General features: G+C 42.4%; 1 protein-coding gene across 1 annotated transcript in view; it reads right to left on the minus strand.

Annotated features, from left to right (window-relative positions):
- Positions 1-23,417, minus strand: part of LOC133662403 (thyrotropin-releasing hormone-degrading ectoenzyme-like) — a 99,399-nt gene that overhangs the window by 74,927 nt on the left and 1,055 nt on the right. The window contains exons 2-3 of the mRNA XM_062066368.1: positions 21,971-22,215; positions 11,027-11,303 (exon numbers count right to left, since the gene is read on the minus strand). Coding sequence (XP_061922352.1) covers positions 11,027-11,303; positions 21,971-22,215 — 522 coding nt within the window. The remainder of the gene's footprint in view (positions 1-11,026; positions 11,304-21,970; positions 22,216-23,417) is intronic.

Here is a 23,417-nt window from a genome sequence, read left to right on the forward strand (position 1 = left end):
GTGGATCTAACATAATATTGTGAGAGTTCAGTCCATAGTGGATCTAACATAATAGTGAGAGTCCAGTCCATAGTGGATCTAACATAATAGTGAGAGTCCAGTCCATAGTGGATCTAACATGATAGTGTGAGAGTCCAGTCCATAGTGGATCTAACATACTAGTGAGAGTCCAGTCCATAGTGGATCTAACATAGTAGTGAGAGTCCAGTCCATAGTGGGGCCAGCAGGAGACCATACCGTCTTCCGCTTAACCAGGCATCATGCAGAATGTGCGGCCCACACGTGCAACACATGAGCCAGGATCGATAATCCATACTTCCTGGTCATGTGACTGGCCTCATTGTTGACATGTTGCAACATGTGAAGAAGAGGACGGCCGTGTCTCAACTCGCGCACTCGCGCACGCAACGCAGTGTGGACTTGCGGACGGACACACGCTCTGCGTTCAGGTTGCATAAGTATGGAGAAGTACGGGCTCGCACACTTACACTCAGCATTCTGAGTGCGAGGGTATGCTTCAGTGTGGACTTGCAAGCTTGCATACTTACTTTTAGCATTCTGATTGAATAAGTGTGCATAAGTATGGACTTGCATACACACACAACATTGTGAGTGCATAAGTAGGAACAATTTCCCTTGTGGATCATTAAAGTTTGTCTAAGTATGCATACAGTAAGTACGGACTTGCATACTTACACTAAGCATTCTGAGTGCATAAGTGTGCATACAGTAAGAGTGGACTTGCATGTTTACACTGAGCATTCTGAGTGCATAAGTAAGCATATAGTAAGTATGGACCTGCATACTTACTGTATATATACTTGTGCACTCCGAATGCTTAGTGTGCGTATGGACTTGCATTTTTACACTAAGCATTCTGAGTACATAAGTATGCATACAGTAAGTATGGACTTGCATACTTACAATAAGCATTCTGAGTGCATAAGTGTGCATACAGTAGGTATGGACTTGCATTTTTACACTAAGCATTCTGAGTGCATAAGTATGCACACATTTAGTATGGACTTGCATACTTACACTAAGCATTCTGAGTGCATAAGTATGTATACAGTAAGTATGGACTTGCATACTTACAGTAAGCATTCTGAGTGCATACGTATGCATAAAGTAAGTAGGGACTTGCATAATTCAACTAAGCATTCTGAGTGCAAAAGTATGCATACAATAAGTATGGACTGGCATACTTACATCATAGCATACTAAATGCATAAGTATGCATACTTAAACTGAGCATTCTGAGTGTATAAGTATGCATACAGTAAGTATGGACTTGCATACTTAAACTGAGCATTCTGAGTGTATAAGTATGCATACAATAAGTATGGACTTGCATACTTACATTATAGCATACTAAATGCATAAGTATGCCTACAGAAAGTATGGACTTGCATACTTACACTAAGCACTCTGAGTGCATAAGTATGTATACAGTAAGTATGTAATTGCATACTTACACTAAGCATTCTGAGTGAAGTGAATTAGTGAAGTGAATTACATTTATATAGCGCTTTTTTCTCAAGTGACTCAAAGCGCTTTACATAGTGAAACCCAATATCTAAGTTACATTCAAACCAGTGTGGGTGGCACTGGGAGCAGGTGGGTAAAGTGTCTTGCCCAAGGACACAACGGCAGTGACTAGGATGGCGGAAGCGGGGATCGAACCTGCAACCCTCAAGTTGCTGGCACGGCCGCTCTACCAACCGAGCTATACCGCCCATTAGTGCCTAAGTATGCATACAGTAAGTATGGACTTGCATACTTAAACTAAGCATTCTGAGAGTTTAAGTATGCATACAGTAGGTATAGACGTGCATACTTAAACTGAGCGTTCTGAGTGTATAACTATGAATACAATAAGTATGGACTTGCATACTTACATTATAGCATACTAAATGCATAAGTATGCATACAGTAAGTATGAACTTGCATACTTACAGTAAGCATTCTGAGTGCATAAGTATGCATATAGTTAGTATGGACTTGTATACTTAAACTTAGCATTCTGAGTGTATAAGTAGGCATAGGTAAGTATAGACTTGCATACTTACACTAAGCATTCTGAGTGCATAAGTATGCATACAGTACATATGGAATTGCATATCTATTCTAAGTGCATAAGTATGTATACAGTAAGTATGAACCTGCATACTTACACTAAGCATTCTAAGTGCATAAGTATGTATACAGTAAGTATGAACCTGCTTACTTACAGTAATCATTCTAAGTGCATAAGTGTGCATACAGTAAGTATGGACTTTCATACTTACACTTAGCCTTCTGAGCACCTAAGTATGCATACATATGGACTTGCATACTTACACTTAGTATTCTGAGTGCATAAGTATGGAGAAGTATGGGCGTGCATTAGCAATCTTTGTGCATAAGTATGCAGAAGGCTAGACTTGCAATACTTATACCCAGCATTTGGAGTGCATAAGTGTGCATAAGTATGTACTCGCATACTTACACTCAGCATTCTGAGTGTATCTGTATGCGTAAGTATGGACTTGGTCCTGAGGATGAGGTGAACACCATTGCCATGGAGGGAGTGAGCCTTCTCTATCCGCCAATCAACACACTGCACTGTGTCCGACTCGAGGAGTGTCTCCTTGAGACATACAGTATTTTCACAATAAAAGCCAAGAGGTCAAGCTGAAGCATCCTGTCATCCGCGCTCACTCGTCTGTCGCCCTCGGCTGACGGCCGGGGTCACCGCGGCGCTTTAGCGACAGATAGAGGCGCCGCCTTGTCACCAGACGTCTCCACGGCGACCGCAGGGTCACCAGCCATGAATGGTAATGAAATATCAATAAAACAGGTGGCGTAGGGCAGGGGGGCAACCACTTTTCAATTAACCAAGTGGAGGGGATCTACCTCAGTGTTTTTCAACCTTTTTTGAGCCAAGGCTAATTTTTTTCATTAAAAAGAATACGGAGGCACACCACCAGCACAAAACGTTAAAAAATGAAACCCCACCAGGTCGTCGTGCCTTATATTTATTTTATTATTTGTTGGTGTTTTGCTTTAGTTCTTGTTTGTTGGGTGTTTTCCTGTAGCAGTTTCACGCCTTCCTTCGAGTGCTATTGCCCGCACCTGCTTTGTGTTAGCAAGCAAGACTATCTAAGTTGTGCGGATGCCATCTTTCTTTGTCGGGACATATTAATTATATTTATATAGCGTATTTTCTCTAGTGACTCAAAGCGCTTTTACATAGTGAAACCCAATATCTAAGTTACATTTAAACCAGTGTGGGTGGCACTGGGAGCAGGTGGGTAAAGTGTCTTGCCCAAGGACACAACGGCAGTGACTAGGATGGCGGGAGCGGGGATCGAACCTGGAACCCTCAAGTTGCTGGCACGGCCACTCCACCAACCGAGTCTCTGCTCACCACGCTGTAAGTCTTTGCTGTCATCCAGCATTCTGTTTTCGTTTACTTTGTAGCCAGTTCAGTTTTACTCTCGTTTTGCATAGCCATCCCTATGCTTCATTGCCTTTTCCTTTCCCTTTTGTTCATTTTTAGTTTAAGCATTGCACACCTTTTTTTTTACCCGCACGCTGTCTCCCGCTGTGCTCTGCATATTGGGATCAAACCATCCTTGTTACATTTAAACCAGTGTGGGTGGCACTGGAAGCAGGTGGTTAAAGTGTCTTGCCCAAGGACACAACGGCAGTGACTAGGATGGCGGAAGCGGGGATCGAACCTGGAACCCTCAAGTTGCTGGCACGGCCACTGTACCAACCGAGCTATACCAGTATATACATATACATATTTACACATATATATATATATATATATATATATATATATATATATATATATATATATATATATATATATATATATATATATATATATATATATATATATGTGTGTACTTTGTGGACGTCGTCTCTGCTCCCCACGCTGTAAGTCTTTGCTGTCGTCCAGCATTCTGTTTTCGTTTACTTTGTAGCCAGTTCAGTTTTACTCTCGTTTTGCATAGCCATCCCTATGCTTCATTGCCTTTTCCTTTCCCTTTTGTTCATTTTTGGTTTAAGCATGACATACCTTTTTACCCGCACGCCGTCTCACGCTGTGCTCTGCATATTGGGATCACGACAAACCATCCTCGTCTCACCCGACACGTTCCGACTTTCACAAAAGCAATTAACTACCCGTTGCCACCTACTGATATGGAAGAGTATTACATGGTTACCCTGCCGAACTCGACACAGCACTGACACTGAGCAACGGCACATTATTTGCAAATTATAATTACTGATTTGCAAAAAAAAATATTTTTTGGACCATTTAGGTGAAGTTGCATAATTTTCCTCATTCATATATATAATTTATATTTATTTATTTATGAAAGAGACGTTTTTGCGAACAAGTTAATAGTGTTAAAGGGGCCGTATAGCTCGGTTGGTAGAGCGGCCGTGCCAGCAACTTGAGGGTTGCAGGTTCGATTTCCCGCTTCTGCCATTCTAGTCACTGCCGTTGTGTCCTTGGGCAAGACACTTAATTTTTTTACCATGAATTGATTAACGTGGACCCCGACTTAAACAAGTTGGAAAACGTATTGGGGTGTCAATTGTACGGAATATGTACTGTACTGTGCGATCTACTAATAAAAGTTTCAATCAATCAATCAATCAATTTAATGATAATACGAGCATGTTTAACATATAGATTCCTTTCTGTCATGAAGACAAGAATATAAGTTGGTGTATTACCTGATTCTGATGACTTGCATTGATTGGAATCAGACAGTAGTGATGATGACCTCCACATTTTCAAATGGAGGAGGGAAAAAATTCCTCCTTTCATGAAAGTGGTTGGTTTTTGCCATCTTATTTGTCCAGCTTCTATACTCCTTTTTATACACTTTACAAGAAATACATGGGCGGCAAACTCGGTAGCTTGCTAGCTTGTGCACGCCGGCTTTCTGAGACTCTTATTTTTGTCAGCGCAGGCCGGATGAAGAAGGGCTTTTATTGTGAAGGCAGGAACTGTGCGGTCGGTCTTTAGAGCTTTGACGGCAGGTACGGCGCGAGAGTCTGTTGAAATAAAAAGTGTTTCTCGCCTTCCTGTCGGTCATTTTCGTCAATCAAGTGAGGGAAGTGACGTCTTCGTGAAGATTGACGATCACTAATTTTTTTAACGCCTGTGTAATAGTGTGATGTTGTTGCGCTATATTATGAACTGGACAGGGTGTTATATTTTATTTTGAAGTATCGCTTTTATTTTTGAAGAACCGGATGTCCGGTGCGGGAAGTGTCTTTGCTGTTTTTTTCGATCGTTTACCTCCTCTTGCTTCGGACTTTCGAGTTGGAAGGTAATAGTTCAAGTTAACACAATAATGTTGTGGGTACAAGTGATGTGTTGTTTTAAGTTATTTTTCTGCAAAATTTTGTTAATTAAGAAGTAGAGCGTCGACTGTGTGAATTGTTTGACTGGTCGCATTTACGTATGGTATTTACACCACACAGGAGCAGAAATCAGTCCGCCAGAAAGCTGAGACGTGTGTGTGTGTGTGTTTTGTGTTTCCAACACAGGTATGTGGATTTGTGCATTATTATTTTTTCTGATAAAACGTTTTTGTTTATGTAATTTCATTTATTTATATTTTTATATGAATGAATGTTTGTTACTTCCTCTTGCTTCGGACTTTTGAGTTGGAAGGAGTAGAAATCAGTCCGCCAGAAAGCTGAGACCTGTGTGTGTGTGTGTGTGTGTGTGTGTGTGTGTGTGTGTGTGTGTGTGTGTGTGTGTGTGTGTGTGTGTGTGTGTGTGTGTGTGTGTGTGTGTGTGTGTGTGTGTGTGTGTGTGTTTTGTGTTTCCAACACAGGTTACCAATAAATAGTGAAACGACGACATGGTGAAGTGTCTTTTATTTAAAAAAAACTACACAACGCAGACTAAGACTCACTACACCTGGCTGGCGATCGACTGACACACCCTCCGCCATCGACGTAACGGGCAACTCTGGCGTAGGGTTATTGGAGTTTAGTCGTTAGCTCGGTTTTGTCCAGGGAGGGAGGGGGAGGAGGTTGTCCCCGGGTGTCCCCGCATCAGGCACTCAAGGAGCCCAACGGCTGTTCATCGCAATGGAAGGATTGGGTCGGGCTGTGGGAACACAGACTGTGGCGATTTCTGATTTGAATCGCAAAATGGATCTCATCATGGAGAAGCTTGCTGAGAAGGAAGAATTAAATTGAACTTGAGAGAACCAGCACGGACATAGAGCAGGAACGTCATTGTTTTGACTGCTCGAAGAAAACAACATCTTAATCTACGATTTGACTCCCTCGAATGGCCTTGATGCTATCAGGATCAGGCTGTTCTGAAAAACTCCCCCGGGGACTCCTCAACGATGGACGCTTTTGACCTTCCTTTTTTTCCAATGACACCTGGTGTCGAACTTTGAGATCGGCCCCAGTCCACAAAAACATTTCAACATCTCACCCAAGTTAATTGGGCATACATGCACGCACCCGCCCCTCCCCCAATCAACGCCTTCACTACTGCTTAATTCCTCTTCGGGGTTGTGGACGGCTGAGTAGCGCTTTATAGCGGCAGCCGGCCTCCAGGGCCCCAAACCCCCCCCCCCTCTGTTGCGAGTTGTTGTGATTATATGTATCATGTTTATGTGTGCTTTGCTATGTGAGGTTTTTTTTCTTGGACTCAGACTGATCCTTAGACCAGGGGTCGGCAACCCGCGGCTCTAGAGCCGCATGCGGCTCTTTAGCGCCGCCCTAGTGGCTCTCAGGAGCTTTTTTAAAAATGTATGAAAAATGGAAAAAGATGAGGAAATTTTTTTTTGTTTGTTTTAATATGGTTTCCGTAGGAGGACAAACATGACGCAAACCTCCCTAATTGTTATAAAGCACACTGTTTATATTAAACATGCTTCACTGATTCGAGTATTTGGCGAGCGCCGTTTTGTCCTACTAATTTTGGCGGTCCTTGAACTCACCGTAGTTTGTTTACAAGTATAACTTTCTCCGACTTTCTAAGACGTGTTTTATGCCACTTCTTTTTCTGTCTCATTCTGTCCACCACACTTTTAACGTTGTGCGTGAATGCACAAAGGTGAGTTTTGTTGATGTTATTGACTTGTGTGGAGTGCTAGTCAGACATATTTGGTCAGTGCATGACTGCAAGCTAATCGATGCTAACATGCTATTTAGGCTAGCTATATGTACGCATTGCAGCATTATGCCTCATTTGTAGGTATATTTGAGGTCATTTAGTTTCCTTTAAGTCATCTTAATTCAATTTATATCTCATGACACACTATCTGTATGTAATATGGCTTTTAATTTTTTGCGGCTCCAGACAGATTTGTTTTTGTATTTTTGGTCCAATATGGCTCTTTCAACATTTTGGGTTGCCGACCCCCGCCTTAGACTGATACTTTTTTTACTCTTCTCCCTTTCCCAATGTCACCTTTTTCCCACCTTTTTTAAGGAGCGCCGTAAGTGGCTGATCCGTTGGCGGTCCCGTCTTGTCCCCCTGTAGCGTATGTCTGCTCTTAGTGGGACTGTGCCGTAAATGAAATTTCAGTTCTTATATGTCTTGTACATGTTAAAGAATGGACAATAATAAAGCATCTTGAATCTTGAATCTGCGGTTCCCTCCAAGGTTTCTCATTGTATCCCATTGGGTTGAGTTTTTTTCCTTGCCCTGATGTGGGATCTGAGCCGAGGATGTCGTTGTGATTTAGGGCTATATAAGTAAACATTGATGGATTGATTTGTCAGCTGAGGCGTCGCCACGTCTCCCCCGATAGCGGCAAGCGGTAGACGTTTGGCGGGCCGCCGCAGTCTTTTTTTGGAGTCGTTTTTAATCGGCTTGCGTTCGCAAGTTTTGCGACGAGGTTGGCGACACTTCCGTCGCCACTGTTGCCATGATATGCTGTGACGTGTTCCACAAGTGTGTAGTTTCTCACAAACTGCGATGCATGTGTGTGTGTGTGTGTGTGTGTGTGTGTGTGTGTGTGTGTGGCTTGTATGTGATGTGTGTGTGCTTGTGAGGGAGAGAGCTTGACGACGGGGAACAAAAGAGATTTATCATTCAATTCATTTGTCACATAATGAAGTCGTTTGTCTCTCACAGCTTTGGTTTCTGTTGATGCTGCACGCACGCACGCACACACACACACACACACACACACACACACACACGCACACAGCTGCCTGCAGGCGCTAACAAGATAGTGGATATGAGAGCGATGCTGCTATGGAGAACACTTCCTCCTCCGAGTGTTTGTACACACAAACACACGCGCGCTCCTCGCGAAATGGTCACGTGATCTTATTCATGATATCCTGGCAACATGGCCGCCAGGATAGGCTTCAAAAAAGGGGAGAACCATGACGTGTGTGTGTGTGTGTAAGTGAAGATGGATGAGGTGTCATTACGCTGACGGAGACAATGACAGGAGAAACAAGGTCGTCCACGTCCTCGTAGTCCGATATAATTATAAGAGTGTGTGTGTGTGTGTGTGTGTGTGTGTGTGTTCCTGATACAAGTTGTCAAAAAAGGACGTGGACGCTAGACCGCTGACGCTTTCACAAAGAGCAGAAAAAGACTGGCGCTCCCATTGGAGCGCCACCAACAAGCCGCAGCTGGCGCAGCTCGCCGTTTGCTAACGCAGCGCAGCTGTGACCGAGAAGGAAGTCACGCGGAACTCGATGAGCTCATCTCTCAAGACGCTGAAACTCAAACAACAACAACAACAACAACAACACTCGGAGCGTCTAATCCAGTGGTTCTTCACCTTGTTGGAGGTACCGAACCCCACCAGTTTCCTCTGCGCGTTCACCGAACCCTTCTTTAGTGAAAATAAAATGTTTTTTTTCTTAATTTAATCTTAATTTATGAATATTAATCATGAAATTATGTTATTATATTACGTTTGTAGATAACAAACCCCAGCTTGGCAATCTAATCACCTGTCAGCTGTGTACCAAAGCCGGCCCTGGCACACACCCTGCTCCGCGGCAGGCCCGCAGGCCACGCCCCCCCTCCACATACACTACCGTTCAAAAGTTTGGGGTCACCCAAACAATTTTGTGGAATAGCCTTCATTTCTAAGAACAAGAATAGACTGTCGAGTTTCAGATGAAAGTTCTCTTTTTCTGGCCATTTTGAGCGTTTAATTGACCCCACAAATGTGATGCTCCAGAAACTCAATCTGCTCAAGGGAAGGTCAGTTTTGTAGCTTCTGTAACAAGCTAAACTGTTTTCAGATGTGTGAACATGATTGCACAAGGGTTTTCTAATCATCAATTAGCCTTCTGAGCCAATGAGCAAACACATTGTACCATTAGAACACTGGAGTGATAGTTGCTGGAAATGGGCCTCTATACACCTATGTAGATATTGCACCAAAAACCAGACATTTGCAGCTAGAATAGTCATTTACCACATTAGCAATGTATAGAGTGTATTTCTTTAAAGTTAAGACTAGTTTAAAGTTATCTTCATTGAAAAGTACAGTGCTTTTCCTTCAAAAATAAGGACATTTCAATGTGACCCCAAACTTAACTTTTAAACGGTAGCGTACCTCCACCGCCAGACTGAGGCCGGGAAGCCGTCCGGCCGTGCCTACTCCTCCCCCCGTGTTGGCCTCCTTCATGCGGTGGAGCCACTGGAGGTGGTTTGTGGTCCGAGCAGAGGCCGAATGAGCGCCCCAGGAGGTAGTAACGGAGGGCGCCGACCGCCCACCGGATGGCGAGGCACTGTACCTCGCAGCCCGGTCGGAGAGCTTCCGGCTGATGTAAAGAAAGGTGATTAGATAACAAACCCCAGCTTGGCAATCTAATCACCTGTCAGCTGTGTTTCAAAGCCGGCCCTGGCACACCCCGCTCCGCGGCAGGCCCGCAGGCCACACCTCCCCCTCCACATACCTCCACCGCCAGACTGAGGCCGGGAAGCCGTCCGGCCGCGCCTACTCCTCCCCCCGTGTGGGAGCGGGAGAGGAAGTCAGCCACGGCCATCTGCGGCCCCGGCCTGTGGATCACTCTGAAGTTGTAGGGTTGTAAAGCTAGATACCAACGGGTAATCCGCGTGTTGGCCTCCTTCATGCGGTGGAGCCACTGGAGGGGTTTGTGGTCTGAGCAGAGGCCGAATGAGCGCCCCAGGAGGTAGTAACGGAGGGGGCGGACCGCCCACCGGATGGCGAGGCACTGTACCTCGCCTCCCGGTCGGAGAGCTTCCGGCTGATGTAAAGAAAGGTGATTAGATAACAAACCCCAGCTTGGCAACCCCAGCTGTGTTTCAAAGCCGGCCCTGGCACACCCCGCTCCGCGGCAGGCCCGCAGGCCACGCCTCCCCCTCCACATACCTCCACCGCCAGACTGAGGCCGGGAAGCCGTCCAGCCGCGCCTACTCCTCCCCCCGTGTGGGAGCGGGAGAGGAAGTCAGCCACGGCCATCTGCGGCCCCGGCCTGTGGATCACTCTGAAGTTGTAGGGTTGTAAAGCTAGATACCAACGGGTAATCCGCGTGTTGGCCTCCTTCATGCGGTGGAGCCACTGGAGGGGTTTGTGGTCCGAGCAGAGGCCGAATGAGCGCCCAAGGAGGTAGTAACGGAGGGGGCCGACCGCCCACCGGATGGCGAGGCGCTCCCTCTCTACGGTGCTGTACCTCGCCTCCCGTTCGGAGAGCTTCCGGCTGATGTAAAGAAAGGTGATTAGAAAACAAACCCCAGCTTGGCAATCTAATCACCTGTCAGCTGTGTTTCAAAGCCGGCCCTGGCACACCCCGCTCCGCGGCAGGCCCGCAGGCCACGCCCCCCTCCACAGGGCTATATAAGTAAACATTGATTGATTGATGGAAGGCTTGTGTTTAGTAGTTGTGAAAAAACACCAACACAACAGGAAGTGCCACCAAATTAAGAGCGCAGGACAGGAACAAGCACTGAACACAGAAGAACACGAACAAAACCCAACATAAAGTTCCACGTTCCAGCTTTAGCTAACGTTCGCCCTCAGACGGCCATGACGGCGGCACTCACCGTCACGCCGCTGTCACTGTGCGTCTCCCTGTAGGTGAAGTTGCACACGGCCCAGGCCAGGTAGTACGTGGACATGCGCGGCGTGCGGGCGAAGCGCTGGGTCAGCAGGCCGCCGTCTTCCGACAGCGAGCCGCTCTCCACGGGCATGTTGGCCAGCGACGTGTACTGAGCGTCGTGGCGCAGGCTCAGCGAGAAGGTGGCCTTGTAGACGGGCTCGTCGAAGCACGGGAACGCCTTCCTGGCGTGCGTCGGGCTGAACTGCGTCACCGCCAGGTAGCTGGGGGCACACAAACAGGAAGTGGACGCGTCACAAGGTGAAGGCGGGAAAGAAATGTGAGGAGAAAAGATCATGACTCGACTTTTTCACATCTCTGAATTCTAATGTGTGTGTGTGTGTGTGTTTTTGAATGTGTGTGTTGTGTGTGTGTGTGCGTGCGCTATAGCTTTACACAGGAAGCTGCTGACTCGGCCTTTCTCGCGTAAAACCTCCGACTAACAGAGGCCATGGCGAGGTAGGAGCGGCGCGGGGCGTCACGGCTCAGGTTTCATTGGAGGGGGAATTGATGACATCATCGGGGTGTCGCGGATCAAAAGGTCAAAAGGTCAGACTCTGGCGATGGACACCGGGCCTCGGGAGAAGCGTCAAGACGGGTAAAGAGTTCTAGAGCGTTCCGGTAGCTGAGTTAGCCAATTTTATTAGGGACCGAGTCCCTTTGGGACAGAAGACCCTATTGTATTTCTAGCATTTTATTATTATACCGCCGCCTCTTTGAACTGTAATTTGACCCCCTAAACATGCTTTAAAACTCACCAAATTGGACACACACATCAGGACTGGCGAAAATTGCGATCTAATCAAAACTCAAAATTGCGCTCTAGCGCCCCCTAGGAAGAAAACACAGACAAAACTGCCTGTAACTCCCAGTAGGAATGTCGTAAAGACATGAACCAAAAACCTCTATGTAGGTTTCACTTAGACCTATATTTCATACACTGACAACCCCCAGCAAAAATCCACAGGAAGTTTGCAATTCCCCCTTCAAAACCAAAGTTGTGTAAAAACAGTCATCTTTTTCAAACATTATCTCCTCTGAGCGCGTTTGTCGTGTCGGCTTCAAATTAGCACAGGAGAGAGATTGAACCCTTCTGATTAAAAGTTGAAGAAAGAGTTTTAATTACTGCTCCGGTTTGGATTTTATGAGCCCTCAAATTCGGTCCCGTCCATCGCTGCTTGCAGCTTTAATTCCATTTGTGTTTGCTGTTCCCGTCATGTGATCACTTCTCTCATTAAGTGTGTGTACGCTCACAGTTCATTGTGACGGGGTCACGTTGTTTCCAAGATAGCGTTTTATAGAAATCCTTATTGTGTGAATGCTCCAAAACATTCACACAATAAGGATTTCTACACCAAAATTCATCTATTTCTTCTTCTTTTTCTCCAGATTTTGGGGCGCTCTACCTTCCACATTTTTCACCCGATTCAAACCGTTCGAACTTCAAACTGTTCAGCCTAATTCGGGAATCGCGGGCTTTCCCTCGACAAAATCCAAAAATTCCCAGATTTACCAGAATTCCAGGTTTTCCGGGACATTTTTCCCATTCAAAATGAATTGGCCATTTTTCAAACTTCCACCATTTCCACATTTTTCAACCGATCCAAACCATTCCACCTTCAACATTTTCCATTCATCCTGGAAATTCAAACGATAATTTTTCCAAGTTCTAAAAAATTCCAGGAATTCCCAGAATTCCAAGTTTTCCAAATCCTATTTTCACCCTTTTTTTTTGCCGACTACTCCTTCCACATTTTTCAACCCACTTCAGCCGTTCCACCGTCAAAACATTCCTCTTAATCAGGACAAAAAAACAAAGTTGTTCTTTGAACTGGAAACATTCCCGGTTTTCCTAAAATTCCAGGAATTCCATAATACCATTTCTCAATTCAACATGTTACGCATACTTGCCAACCTTGAGACCTCCGAATTTGGGAGATTGGGGGTGTGGGTGGTGGGCGGGGTCGAGGGGGGCGGGGCCGGGAGGCGGGGTTAAGGGGGAGGAGTATTTTTATAGCTAGCATTCACTGAAATTAAAGTATATATATATATATATATATATATACATATATATATATATATTTATATTTATATATATATATATATATATATATATATATATATATATATATATATATATATATATTTATATTTATATATATATATATATATATATATATATATATATATATATATATATATATATATATATATATATATATATACATATATATATATATATATATATATATATATATATATATATATATATATATATATACTGTATATATATATATATATATATATATATTAGGGCTGTGAATCTTTCGGTGTCCCACGATTTGATTCAATATCGATTCTTGGGGTCACGATTCGATTCAAAATCGATTTTTTTTTTTCAATTCAACACGATTCTCGATTCAAAAACGATTTTTTCCCGATTCAAAATGATTCGCTATTCAGGATCTGTCAAGCTTATGAGATGCGATGCAAGTGTAAGCCACTGTGACACTATTGTTCTTTTTTTTTAATATATATATAAATGTCTAATGATAATGTCAATGAGGGATTTTTAATCACTGCTATGTTGAAATTGTAACTAATATTGATACTGTTGTTGATAATATTCATTTTTGTTTCACTACTTTTGGTTTGTTCTGTGTCGTGTTTGTGTCTCCTCTCAATTGCTCTGTTTATTGCACTTCTGAGTGTTGCTGTGTCGCGTTTGGTTATGGAATTGGATTGCATTGTTATGGTATTGCTGTGTATTGTTTTTTTGGATTGATTAATTTAAAAAAAAAAAAAAAAAAAAGAATTAAACAAAAAATAATAATTTTAAAAAAAATCGATTTTTAAAAATGAGAATCGATTCTGAATCGCACAACGTGAGAATCGCGATTCAAATTCGAATTGATTTTTTCCCACACCCCTAATATATATATATATATATATATATATATATATATATATATATATATATATATATATATATATATATATATAGTACAGAGTACACAGTTGTTCTACTAACTGTACTGTACTTGCTGCTTACATAGGAGAGTTTTAACTTGCACTTACAGATGTAGCAACTGACAGTGGGTTTCTGAAGTGTTCCTGAGCCCATGTGGTGATATCCTTTACACACTGATGTCGCTTGTTTATGCAGTACAGCCTGAGGGATCGAAGGTCACGGGCTTAGCTGCTTACATGCAGTGATTTCTCCAGATTCTCTGAACCCTTTGATGATATTATATATAGATGGTGAAATCCCTAAATTCCTTGCAATAGCTGGTTGAGAAAAGTTTTTCTTAAACTGTTCAACAATTTGTTGACAAAGTGGTGACCCTCGCCCCATCCTTGTTTGTGAACGACTGAGAATTTCATGGAATCTACTTTTATACCCAATCATGGCACCCACCTGTTCCCAATTTGCCTGTTCACCTGTGGGATGTTCCAAATAAGTGTTTGATGAGCATTCCTCAACTTTATCAGTATTTATTGCCACCTTTCCCAACTTCTTTGTCACGTGTTGCTGGCATCGAATTCTAAAGTTAATGATTATTTGCAACAACAACAAAAAGTTTATCAGTTTGAACATCAAATATGTTGTCTTTGTAGCATATTCAACTGAATATGGGTCGAAAATGATTTGCAAATCATTGTATTCCGTTTATATTTACATCTAACACAATTTCCCAACTCATATGGAAACGGGGTTTGTAGTTTGTTTACCCTTTTCTTTCCTAAAGAATACAATAAAAGGATTGTGTCGAAAATGGTGTATCGTGCTCCCACGTCACAGAACGGTGCAGCCACTATCCACCAGTAGATTCGGATGTCACTGGGCTGATATTTTGTTATTTCTATCTAGCCACATTTTTAGCTAAGCTAAGCGCTATCTTTCAGTTTTGTGTGCTTCTAAATATTTTACAGCCTTCTTTAGCCCAACACATTTTGTAGTCTTATCAAATTTACAAAGCGCTCGTACCATTCTTTCACCACTTCACGTTCAGCTAGCTTGCTGCTAAGTTAGCAGGGCTAAGACAGCAAGAACTCCACTCGGTGAAGGAAGAAAAGTGTTCTTCTTGCACTTTTCTCATGGAGAGGTTGTTTTAATCCGACCCACGGCCCGCAAAATAAGTTTAAGTGTAACATGAGCTGCAATTTTTTAATGAAAGAAACTGATGTTCTAAATGTGTCCACTGGATGTCGCAATAGCAATTCAAGAGTAACCCACGTCACACATGACAGTGTTTAAAGATGACGTGTCAGCTGACTTTAAGCGCCCATGGATTGGCTGCCGCTACTCCAATCAGCGTCGATTGTGGCTGGTAACAGACTAATATTCTAGCAACACACAACACCTTTTTTTATTGTAAATTATCCACTCAACATATAAAAATAACGAAACAGTAAACTGCAAATTCAACATGACCATCATATTTGTAGTTAGATTTCCGTGCAGCGCTCGCAGTTTGTTGACAGCAAGATGTGCACCCTGAACTCCATTGTAAAAATGTGTGTTTCTACATTTGTTGTTTGTTCTGTTTTGTTTTATGATTAAATCTACCATGTTCACATTGGTTACATTTGTAGTTATGTTATCTTTAATTCGGCTATAATGGTGTCATTTTGATTATTGTTTTGATGATATTATATTTGTAATATTTGAATGATGGTAAATGAATGTGTTGTGGCAGTTGTGGATGTCACCAATGTGGTGGTTTGAGGAAACACTCGGTTGCTTTTCCAAACACGTCTTTAATGTACTGCCAACATGATAATGCTGAACAGGAAGTGTTCAAGGTGGTGTTTTGAAACTGCACCAATTTTTTCCTCATAGTTTTCCACTAACTTGAAGTGTTTTGCCAAGGGGATTATTTGTGATGTGTACATTTTCAGAATATGCTTGTTCTATTTTTGGCCTGAGAAAACAATTTTTTGAAGTTGTCTTTATTTTTAGGTTATCATGCCATGATTTTACCAGTCAGGCCCGCGTGGGAATAGACTTTCCTCCATGCGGCCCCTGGGATGAAATTAGTTTGGCACCCCCGAGCTATTGTATTGAGCTAACTAGCTGTTATGGCGGGGTCACATCTTAATGCGCGGATCGTTTCTCCAAGATGCAGACGGAACTGGGACGGAAAATTACTTATTTATTTTCCATAAATCAGGCTAAATCCAAAATTACAGAAAAGCTTAGCATATAATCAGGAATCAAAGCGTATACCCACGTAACTTGTTGTAAAGCGCAAACAAGACAGCCAGACTGAGTGTGGCGAAAAACAGGAATAAATAGCTCTCTGATTAGTGCCCGGGAGCAGGTGAGCGTCCCGAAAATAATCAGCACCCATGGCAACCATGAAAACACAAACCCAGGGGTGCTGAAACAGAACTAAGGGAGTCTTTAACTAAACAAAACATGATCCGTGCAACGGATCTAGACCCTAGCCCAGTTTGTAGCAGCCAAAACGGCCTACAAACTACGGTGAGTCGGCTAAGACGTGTGACGGATTTAGCTCGTTATCTACACTCCAGTCTACTGGCCAACACACCGCAATGGAAATGTGAAAAAATTCGGGGTTCATGGCACGATCACGTTATCCCAATATATTCGGCCGCGTGAGTGTTTTGATTTTGGTGAAAATTAAGGACATTTTCCAGAATGCACAGTGGTAGATTGGGAATGGCAAAAATCACAGTCCCCAAACAGATTTGATCAAAATCGGATTCTACATCTTTTTTGTCTACAAAACGTCAAAGTCTCTAAAAGGGCCTTTTTTTTTCTCTATTTTCTGTGTGAGTGTGTGTAAATTTTCACTCTGTAAAAAAAAGGCAGTAGATTTTACAGTAAAGTCGTCAGACTTTCCCAGAAAAAATTAAAGTGGTACCATTTTTTGTAATCTACAGTATTACACTGTACAAAACAAAATGGCCGAAAAGTCGCCGAAATCCATCCCTCCATCCATCCCTCCATCCATCCCCCCATCCATTTTCTACCGCTTGTCCCTTTTTGGGGTGGCGGGGGGTGCTCGAGCCTATCTCAGAATTTGACCGCAAAAAATGACTGGTACGGATTTTCAATCTTCTCAGTACTTTGATATAACACCACCATGAATTTTACGATAAAATTCGGGCAACTTAGCTGTTAGTTTTTTACCATCAAATCTCCAGATTTTTTTTTTTTTTTACAAAGAGCTTTGTGAGAAAGAGTCAGCACTTTTTACGATTAAAAATCAGACACCTAAATCTCCAGAATTTTACAGTAAAAATAAAAGGTTTTATTTGAATTTACTCTAATGCACGGTACAAAACAACCATAGATTTTACTAGGGATGTCCGATAATGGCTTTTTGCCGATATCCGATATTCTGATATTGTCCAACTCTTTAATTACCGATACCGATATCAACCGATATATGCAGTCGTGGAATTAACACATTATTATGCCTAATTTGGACAAAAAATTATAATAAAATAAGATAACTAAATTAAAAACATTTTCTTGAATAAAAAAGAAAGTAAAACAATATAAAAACAGTTACATAGAAACTAGTAATGAATGAAAATGAGTAAAATTAACTGTTAAAGGTTAGTACTATTAGTGGACCAGCAGCACGCACAATCATGTGTGCTTACGGACTGTATCCCTTTCTTTCTTTCTTTCTTTAGTTTATTTCGAACATGAACACACTTACATCATAATACATCAAAACAATTTCATATCATTTCATTTTACATCATGCCCGAAAAGAAGTAGGAAGAAGCAAAGCTGCTGCTCCCTTGCAGACTGTATTGATATATATTGATATATAATGTAGGAACCAGAATATTAATAACAGAAAGAAACAACCCTTTTGTGTGAATGAGTGTAAATGGGGGAGGGAGGTTTTTTGGGTTGGTGCACTAATTGTAAGTGTATCTTGTGTTTTTTATGTTGATTTAATAAAAAACAAACAAAAAAACAAAAAAAACGATACCGATACAGTGTTTCCCATAAACTGCCAAGATACCTGTGGCGGTGGGGGCGTGGCTGTGGGCGTGGCTATGGGCGTGGAACCATGACATCATCGAGTAATTTGCATAATTTACTACAATGATATGATTTTCTCTAAAAAGGCTCAAAAAATGTATACTTACTAATTAATAATAACAGTTTTGTTTTAAACGTCCATCCATCCATCCATCCATTTTACAATATAATTACAACACTTTATGTACATATTTATATACAGATTTGAACAATAAGTTATTCACTGAAATATATTTATTAATTGTGGTTCTTACAAAAAACACATCTTATAAAATATAAAAGCTAAAATGTCTCATAAAGCTCTGCCCCTTTAATTAGTGCATACTAAATAATTTAACTTTAGCCTACTACTACAACCATATTATTTACCAGCAACATAAAGTGAAACAGAGGCAGAGGTGTCCTGCCACAGCCAGTAACAAATAAACAGAAAACAGTAGTGGTGGTAGATAGACACAGAGCTTCATCAAACATCTGATCCACTGAACAAAGAGCTCCAAAAATCTTGAACTTTAGACTGCCATCAGTTTTACTCCCTACACTTAACCATGTGTTCCCTACTGCCTGCAGACTTTGCACCCTTTGTTACATACACATGTTGTGTTTCTAATATAAATAGATTTAATAAAGTCAAATACAAATATGCAACAAGAAAAGTATCCTACACTTCTCTTTTGTAAAGTAAATCTGAACAGCCGATATGGGCATCTACATCAACTATATGATTTGCCTGAGAAGCTGGAGAGGACAAAAAAAAATATATATATATATTTTTATTTTATTTTATTTGTGGCGGACGTAATTCTTTCGTGGTGGGCCGCCACAAATAAATGAATGTGTGGGAAACACTGCGATAATAAAAAAAACGATACCGATAATTTCCGATATTACATTTTAACGCATTTATCGGCCCGATAATATCGGCAGGCCGATATTATCAGACATCTCCAGATTTTACGGTAAAAAACTGACAGCTCACTTGGAAGAATAACGGCGGTACCGATCTTTAATTTGGTGTAAAAACTACACATTTTATGGTGAAATTCTAGCAACTGAGCTGCCAATTTTTTTTTTTTACCTTACAATCATCCATCCAAATCAACCGGTTTTTATTTTACTGTGTTACTACATCGCTCACATGTCCCCACTTTGACTGTACGTTTCTGACTAAAGTTGATCACTTCTCCTGGTTAAATATAACAAAAAAAAAACATTCAGAAAGTGACGTCCCCTAAAGTCAGGTGTTTTGTCACATGACTCCGGAGGTGGCCTAATTTGGAATGTATGTGTGTGTGTGTGTGTGTGTGTGTGTGTGTGTGTGTGTGTGTGTGTGTGTGTGTGTGTGTGTGCATTAATTATTTTTGTTACCTCCAGCAGTGGAGTAAGTTTAGCTTGTCTTTTTAGCCGTCGCTAACCCTAACACACACACACACAATGCATGTTTGCCCAGAATAATGTCTGTATTTAATGACGTGTGTGTGTGTGTGTGTGTGTGTGTGTTTTTGTATTTCTACCCTTGTTGAGACATCAAGAAGGAAAAGTACCGTCCATATGAGGAGGTGTGAAGAAGTGATGACATAAATCATGGTCCCAATAACATTGCATCTAATAGAGAATGTCTCATTTGCACCCCTAGTGGTGGAATCGATCAAAATTAGGGTGTTCCGAAAAAGGAGGGATTTTTCAAATTGACTGTGTGTCGGTTTTAAAAGTGCTCCCCCTCTGGTCAACATATGAAATAACAAGTGTGTGTAAAAAGTTGAAGTGCTCCCCCTCTGGCCAATATATGTAATAACAAGTGTGTGTAAGAAATTGAAATGCGGGCAAATTTGGCCAAAATTTATTTAAAAAAATACAATAAATATGTATATATAGACGTACTGTAATAACTTGAAGTAAATATCCATCCATCCATTTTTTACCGCTTGTCCCTTTTTGGGGTGGCGGGCGGGGGTGCTGGAGACTATCTCAGCTGCATTCGGGCGGAAGGCGGGGTACAGCCTGGACAAGTTGCCACCACATCACAGGGCCAACACAGATAACAGACAACATTCACACACTAGGGCCAAGTGAAGATTAAAAACCAATGACAAACAAAAAATTTAAAAATTAACTAAAAGCGTCCCTTTTTATATATTTGCATATTTTGTATATAGTAAATAGTAAATAATATATAGTAAATACTGTTAGAATAATTGTACCTATGTTATCACAAAACTTTGTGTTATCGTGATTTCAGCTCGCCCGGCGAGCGGACAAAAGCTGTCTTTGATCTTACCAATCAAAAGGCTTGTAAAACTCCACTGTGTAGGATGGGAAGCAACATGAAGGTGTTCTGTTTCTTTGATGTATTGTAATCAACAGAAAAGGTATTGGTTGGACCCGAGAACTACAAAGCGAAGAGGAAGCAGGACCCGACTCCCCTACAGGGACCTTTTCTTTGAACTGTTTTACGACCTATTCTGAGAACTGTTTACGAACTTTTCTTTGAACTGTTCTGTAATCAAAGGCGATGGGTGTTTACGACCCACGTCCCTTAGAAACAGCTGTTGCCGTGTAATCAGGGAAAGTCCAAATAAAAGAGGTGTGCTGGAGACCGTACAAGAGTATAGCCCGGACGTCTCTCCTCAATTGAACCAAATTGAATTATGTCTCTGTTTAATTCCTTGTTTCTTGTCTTGTTTAATAGATGTCATCAGTGTTTGAACCTGACAAATACAAATATTTATAAATCTAGAAAGGGTGGTCCTAAAGAGGTAGGCATTTTTCTGAGGTCTCAAGAAGGTACAAAATACAAGAAAATGTGTGTGTGTGTGTGTGTGTGTGTGTGTGTGTATTGATCCAGTATTGATCAGAGAGCAGTCAGCAGTAAGATCTGAGCTAATGTGAAGCATCACAGCAGGAGAACATGAGGCATCCTCAATGGGGACGTGAATCTTACCAAAAAAAAACACGATTCAATTTGAATCTGACGATTTGATTCAGAGTCGACTCTCCATTCAAACTGATTCTCGGAATACATTAGTTGGTTTAATAAATTATAATGAAACCTTTTCAAAACAGGTTGCCGGTTACAACGAGTGGAAAATAAGCGCTTAAAAAAATGTCCTTTTACAAATCAATTCTTGAACATTTTGAATCGATTCAGGATTGGAATGAATAGGAATCGCGATTTGAATGTGAATGGTAAATGGTAAATGGGTTATACTTGTATAGCGCTTTTCTACCTTCAAGGTACTCAAAGCGCTTTGACACTATTTCCACATTCACCCATTCACACACACATTCACACACTGATGGCGGGAGCTGCCATGCAAGGCCCTAACCACAACCCATCCGGAGCAAGGGTGAAGTGTCTTGCTCAAGGACACAACGGACATGACGAGGTTGGTAGAAGGTGGGGGATTGAACCAGGAACCCTTATGTTGCTGGCACGGCCACTCTCCCAACTGCGCCACACCGTCCCCGTGAATAGATTTTTTTCCCGGCGCCCCTAAATCTCCCATCTTTTTCGTATTTACTAGCAGGTGATCCTAACATTACTTATTCAAAACTACTGCCAAGGAGGAAGTTATGACCTTTTATGGTCATGATGCTGCTGTCCTGACCAATCTCAAGCTTTCCTTTACACATCAAGTGTAAAATGTATGAGTGTGTCTCAAATTGGCTTCGGCAGACTTATCGTAAATTCATAAGGGGTGTGTGCGTGTGTGTGTGTGTGTGTGTGTGTGTGTGTGTGCATGTGTGTGTGTGTGTGTGTGTGAAAGAGAGAAAGTGAGTTAATCAATGTGAAGTGTGACCTTTTCCACTGCAACCACCTGCTGCAGCGCCACTGTGAGTGTGTGTGAGCGTGCATACCGCCTCTCGCCGTGCAGCGTGTACGAGCTGCGGAAGAAGCCCAGGAGCTCGTCCTCGATGGCGGCGTCGAAGGTGACGTTGAGGCGGTAGCTCCTGTTCGCTTTCAGCTCCCTGTGCAGGACCACCACGTACATCTGATTGGCCGGGAAGGGGAAGTGGCGGTGGACGCGGATGGCTCCGCCCCCCGACCGGCCGGCGGCGCGTCCGCCGGCCCCGCCCTCCGCCGTGACGTGCACGCGCTCCACCTGCAAGAGACAGGAAGTGACTGCGGCGAAGGCGAACACAAAACCCAACCGTTTAAACGAACAACAACACCTTCGCGGCCAGGGGGCGTGTTCCTTATTCGGATTGACCTTTGACCTCACCGAAGCTGCTCTCACATTAGGCGGATGCTCCGGGGGGGGCGGGGGTCTAATTAAGTTGTTGAAGACTCATTAGCCCCCCAGGAGCATCAAAAATAGCTACAGTATGTTAGCAACGTGCGAAGAAACATGGGTGATGGAAAAAGTGGTGGACCTGTGCTGACCACGCCCATTATGCAAATGAAGTGAACTTTGCAACAAGACCATGTGACCAAGCAGGAAGTGTAAAAACCACTAGTTGCCGGTTCAAACATCGATGACATCTATTAAACAAGACAAGAAGCAAGGAATTAAACAGAGACAGAATTCAATTTGGCTCAATTTGAGGAGAAACGTCTGGTCGGTGCTCTTGTACAGTTTCCAGCACGCGCTGACGAAAAAAGGTTTACGTCTCCTCTGTTATTTGGATATTCCCTATTTCCACAACAACAGCTGTTTCTAAAGCAGTGGTTCTTAACCTTGTTGGAGGTACCGAACCCCACCACTTTCATGTGGGCATTCCCCGAACCCTTTTTCGTGAAAAATAAAATGTATTTTTTTTTTCAAATTTAAGACAAAGTTATCTGTTTTTTTAACTGGTGCACAAAATGAACCGTGCATTAACATCACCTTGTTCAAAGAACAAAACCAACACAGTGCATGAACTCACAACAAATTACACACCCGCAAATCAGATGGAAAATTAGAGGGAACATTGTTTGGGGGTGTTGATAATACGCCGATAGGGAGAAGTTTGTATTTACACGATCAGTCGGGTGTCTCTTGACCTCCGCGCCGAACCCCCACTGAACCCCTAGGGTTCGCTCGAACCCAGGTTAAGAACCACTGTTCTAAAGGAATGGGGGGTATGTAAACAGCCATTGTTTTCGGTCACATTAAAACAAAAGCAAAAGATGCCTCGGGCTTGGGCTGGTCCTGGATCGAGTTTGGGCAAGTCTAGCATCACAATAGATAACCCCCCTCCCGTCTCCTCCCATCGTACACAATGGAATTTTCCAAGCCTTTGACTTGGTGCAACAAAGACAGCTTTCATCTGTTCACTGGGAACTCAGATAACGGAATTTTTTGGGATAATTTACATACAA

This window comes from Entelurus aequoreus, linkage group LG12 (genome assembly GCF_033978785.1).
Source record: "Entelurus aequoreus isolate RoL-2023_Sb linkage group LG12, RoL_Eaeq_v1.1, whole genome shotgun sequence".
NCBI classification, from domain to species: Eukaryota; Metazoa; Chordata; class Actinopteri; order Syngnathiformes; family Syngnathidae; genus Entelurus; species Entelurus aequoreus.